Source organism: Triticum aestivum, chromosome 6A (genome assembly GCF_018294505.1).
Source record: "Triticum aestivum cultivar Chinese Spring chromosome 6A, IWGSC CS RefSeq v2.1, whole genome shotgun sequence".
NCBI lineage: Eukaryota > Viridiplantae > Streptophyta > Magnoliopsida > Poales > Poaceae > Triticum > Triticum aestivum.
Window position 1 is genome coordinate 544,317 of NC_057809.1, and position 4,015 is coordinate 548,331.

At 40.1% G+C, this 4,015-nt stretch overlaps 1 protein-coding gene across 1 annotated transcript; it reads left to right on the top strand.

Annotated features, from left to right (window-relative positions):
* The first annotated feature begins 1,993 nt into the window (after window positions 1-1,993).
* On the top strand, window positions 1,994-2,790 carry LOC123131508 (uncharacterized). The gene is made up of 4 exons (XM_044551166.1): window positions 1,994-2,055; window positions 2,137-2,267; window positions 2,391-2,466; window positions 2,548-2,790. The coding sequence occupies exons 1-4, from the start codon at window positions 2,029-2,031 to the stop codon at window positions 2,788-2,790; spliced, it is 477 nt and encodes a 158-aa protein (XP_044407101.1). The 5' UTR covers window positions 1,994-2,028.
* Window positions 2,791-4,015: the final 1,225 nt, after the last annotated feature.

Genomic DNA, 4,015 nt, shown 5'->3' on the forward strand with positions numbered 1-4,015 from the left:
CCACTTGTACGATCCCCTCGCCCCCGATTTCTTTCCTCCCCTCCCGACCCACCTCTCGGCCCACTTGATTTTCTTTCCCCCCTCCCGGTTTTTCTCCCTCCCAGTTTTTCTCCCTAGATCGCACAGGGCATTTGTACTAGCAGGCAATCAATCACATAAGGTAACCAGAGGCAATCATTCCAAACGCAATCATTTCATATAAGGTAACCAGACATGATTAATCCTAACGCAATCAATTCATTCAATCACCTTCCTTCTTTCAAACAAATGGTGAGTCAAAGAAGGAAAATTATTGACCACAGTATCAATGAAATATCAATGAAAGAAGGAAGGAGAGATTGATCAACGTAGAGATTTCATTGATACCATGGTCAATATTTTTCCTTCTTTGACTATCACCATGGTTTACCTGGCGCCAATTGATATTGGAAAAGTCGTATCAGCCAAATTATGTCTTTTTATCTGCCGCCAATACAAAATGAGGAGTCCTTCTCTTCCCGCCATATCTCTAATGCCATGCTATAAAAGTCATGCAGCGTTCTGACCATGAATCGGGTAGAACAGAAATCGAGTCTTGGCAAAGATGGGCCGTCCTGGCTCAAAGAGGATCATGGCACCACCACCTGTGAACTTCGTTCCTGCTCCCGTTGGCTCTCCCCCTCCGATCAACAGGCAACCTTAGTCCCACTCCTGCTTTTAGCTGTTTGCATATGTATAATCTGCATTATTGTTCTCTTTCTCAATGCTGACCAATTGCAGGCATGTAAGGTTCAATGAAATAGAGAACCTACACATATACAGTAGAGGTTGGGACGCAATGGCAAAGGTTTTGTATGCTCGCATCAACAATACTCGGAGTGGAACTGTCGTCTTTCACGCCATCCTCATCGACCAGACTGTAAGAATTCAAAATGTATACAATAAATTTCACTGGGGGGTCAAAATGGAAATAACATGCTGCTAATGTATGCAATAAATTTCATAGGGGGTCAAAATGGATGCAATTGCGTTCGATCCGGTTCAACCTATCGCATATCGCTTCATGGACAACCTACGTGCCGGCTAACTATACTTTTTCAGTAAAGTTGGTTTCGAACCAGCAGGTGTGCATCTGCCAGTTGCTTTGTGGCTGCCATGTGACTTTTACATCGCCCTCCACTCGCGCACTGAAATCCGTCTTGCAAGGGCCAGCATTAACATCACTACGTGTTGTCTTCGTTGTAAATCCAGCTGGTATTGAAATAAAATAGATAAATGAATACGAGAATCTGGCCGGGATCAACTGCTATATCTATGTTCTTTCCAAGTCATTACCTTCCCTATTAATTCCTTCCTATCCCCTGCGTAGAATCTGCGCATTAACTTTAATTAATTAATACGGGATCACCTTCCTAACCCGTGCGGAAGATGTAAGCCTAAATTCCACGCACAATGTTATAAGCATACAAACCTCATGCACACTCCGTGCCATTGGTTTCAGAAAATTGTTCCCCTGTTCTTCCTTGCAAGCTGAATTCCTGGGTGCCACGCCGCTAAGATAAACGCACACAGACTCCAGTCTAATAGGCTTCGGTAAGTCCTATGATTTATTCATGTTTACCGTTTGTAATTAGCCCCATGTTTGTGAGCATCGACTCTGAGCAAAATGCGTCCTGTTTACTATTTGGGCTTCGAGCAGAATACAATAGTATGATTCAAACTAATACGTGAGGTTGCAGAAGGACACATACCCACATAAAATCAGCAGCTGGATGGACCGGGAGAGGGGGGCCTCCATCCCCTTGCGATGTGCGGGCTGCAGCTCCTCTCCATGCCGCGGGAGCAAGCTCCAGCATGACATGGTTAGACTAATTTTCCTACCTATGGTTATATCATTTGTTATCAATTTGTTTACCTAGCCGGGGCAACGACTTATATATTTTGTGTCAATTATTCATTCCAATCAATATGAACCAAACGCATTGGTATCTATCTGTTGTCAATATCAAACAACGCGAGATACAAGTACTCGATTCTTTTGGTTCTCGAATGAGCCGAGCTGATCTACAACTTACGGTATGATTTTACTATATCTGTACTTGGAATTCATGCATTTAGTTTCACCTATATTATCATACTCTTTTTTCTATTTAACAGCTTCAGGGGCTTGAGGCGCATCTAAAGATTGCTTCTAAGATGAATGGGTTTAACCTAGGTACTTGGCCAGATATTGATGTAACTAGATGGACTATAAAAGAGTATATTCAAGATCGAATTCAATCTGATGGGTATGTTTGAAATCATCACATGAGAAAATGCTAAATGAGAGCAGCAGTAACAATTATTGATTATTATTCAACAATTCCTTATGTTTGCTTATTACTAATGTGCCCAATACTTTTAACCAATAGATCATCTTGCGGCTTGTTCATGCTACAATTCATTGAATACTGGACAGGACACAAACTGTCACATCCTGTTACACAGGTAATTCGTGAAGGATGACAAAAGTGTATTGCATATCTAATTCAATGTTGTAATATATTGATTCTAATTATTTTTTTGCAGGAAGATGTCAAATCCTTCAGGCAAAAAGGAGCAATCATTCTCCATGAATCAGATCTGAATGATATAAAAGGAACTCCTGAGTACCATAATCCAGCAGACGATATAATAGATACTGACGGTGTTGAAATATTGGACCCGCCACCTGCCATGGTTGTTCTGAGAATGCCACTTAATAAAAATGAGCTACTTTGCAAACTTCGAGGTCATATCATGTCCATTCATAATGCAGATTTCCAAGAGTAAGTCAACTTTTCAAAATAACAATATATGCATTTATGTATATTATTTTTTCACTATATCGTTGATGCTATGGTTTATTTGATAGGAAAGAATGGATCCGTAGCTCCAAGCCCTACCCACTAAGTATAAGTCTTAGACAACTACAAGACTTACTAAAGAATACACGGGCTATTGATGTCGACAGTTTTAACATGGCTGTTCGAGTAAATGCTACAGACGACATTCAATGGGCTAAAGACACTCCATATCACTATATGGATCTCAGATTTTCTGTAAGTTATTAAAATCTCATAATACTTATTTTTTACGGCGACGAGCACATATAATTGCAACCATAAACGCATAGAATGTTAATAATCCTTTACTTTCCTTTCAGATGATACTAAATGACTCTACACAAGATCCAAAACTCCGTTTACCATTTGATGCCCAACGCTACATTATTGCAAAACTATTTCATTGTTGGCCTGATATGTGCTTTGACGTCTCGGTGTGCAAGTTGGTAATCATACTTCCCATCTATGTGTGTGCTTTTCACCCCCGTATTTTATTTCTAAAGCCTACTTCACACATATTTTGTTGCCGTTTTGTACAACGGTCGCATCATCTTCTTCCTGTTCGACCTATTGGATAGAACAATCACTATACTCGACCCTCTTCCCCTGTCGGATGCATGGAAAAAGAATGCTTCACAGAAGGACACATTTAAGATTCAATGTATTTCATTCCATCTAAACATAGCATTACAAGCAATTCCTGGCTGGAATGATGATGTTTTTAGATGGCGTCGCATCATACCACTTGGAGTTCCAAAAAACCCAAACAGGTTATAACCTTAACATTCCAATTATTTGACCATATTTTCATCTATCATATTGCTAATAACATTTACTCCTATGCAGCAATATGTCTGGGTTTTTACTTTTAAAGATTATGCGCACGTGGCATGATCATGAACATGGATTACCAGTTGTCCCGGTGAGTACTCTACATTCACCATTCATGTGTCCTTTTAGATGTGAGCCTTGCATGACAGCATAATTCACGTGCAGGACGATTATGACCTACGGAATCAGGTATTGGTACACTTGCTGTCGTACAAGGACAATGAATGCGTAGAAAATATTCCACAAGTCGTGCGTGATTTGGTGAAGAGAATTGGGATAAACTTTTTTTAGTCGGAGAATCATATGTGTTATTTTATTATAACAGCGACGATCAATTAAGG

What these genes read in the sequence shown, in the direction of transcription:
- LOC123131508 (XM_044551166.1), top strand. Translation starts at nt 2,029, where the DNA reads ATGAGCCGAGCTGATCTACAACTTACG. An exon ending in GATCGAATTCAATCTGATGG is followed by an intron (nt 2,268 to 2,390) that starts GTATGTTTGAAA and finishes TTTAACCAATAG; the next exon opens with ATCATCTTGCGGCTTGTTCA. An exon ending in TGTCACATCCTGTTACACAG is followed by an intron (nt 2,467 to 2,547) that starts GTAATTCGTGAA and finishes ATTTTTTTGCAG; the next exon opens with GAAGATGTCAAATCCTTCAG.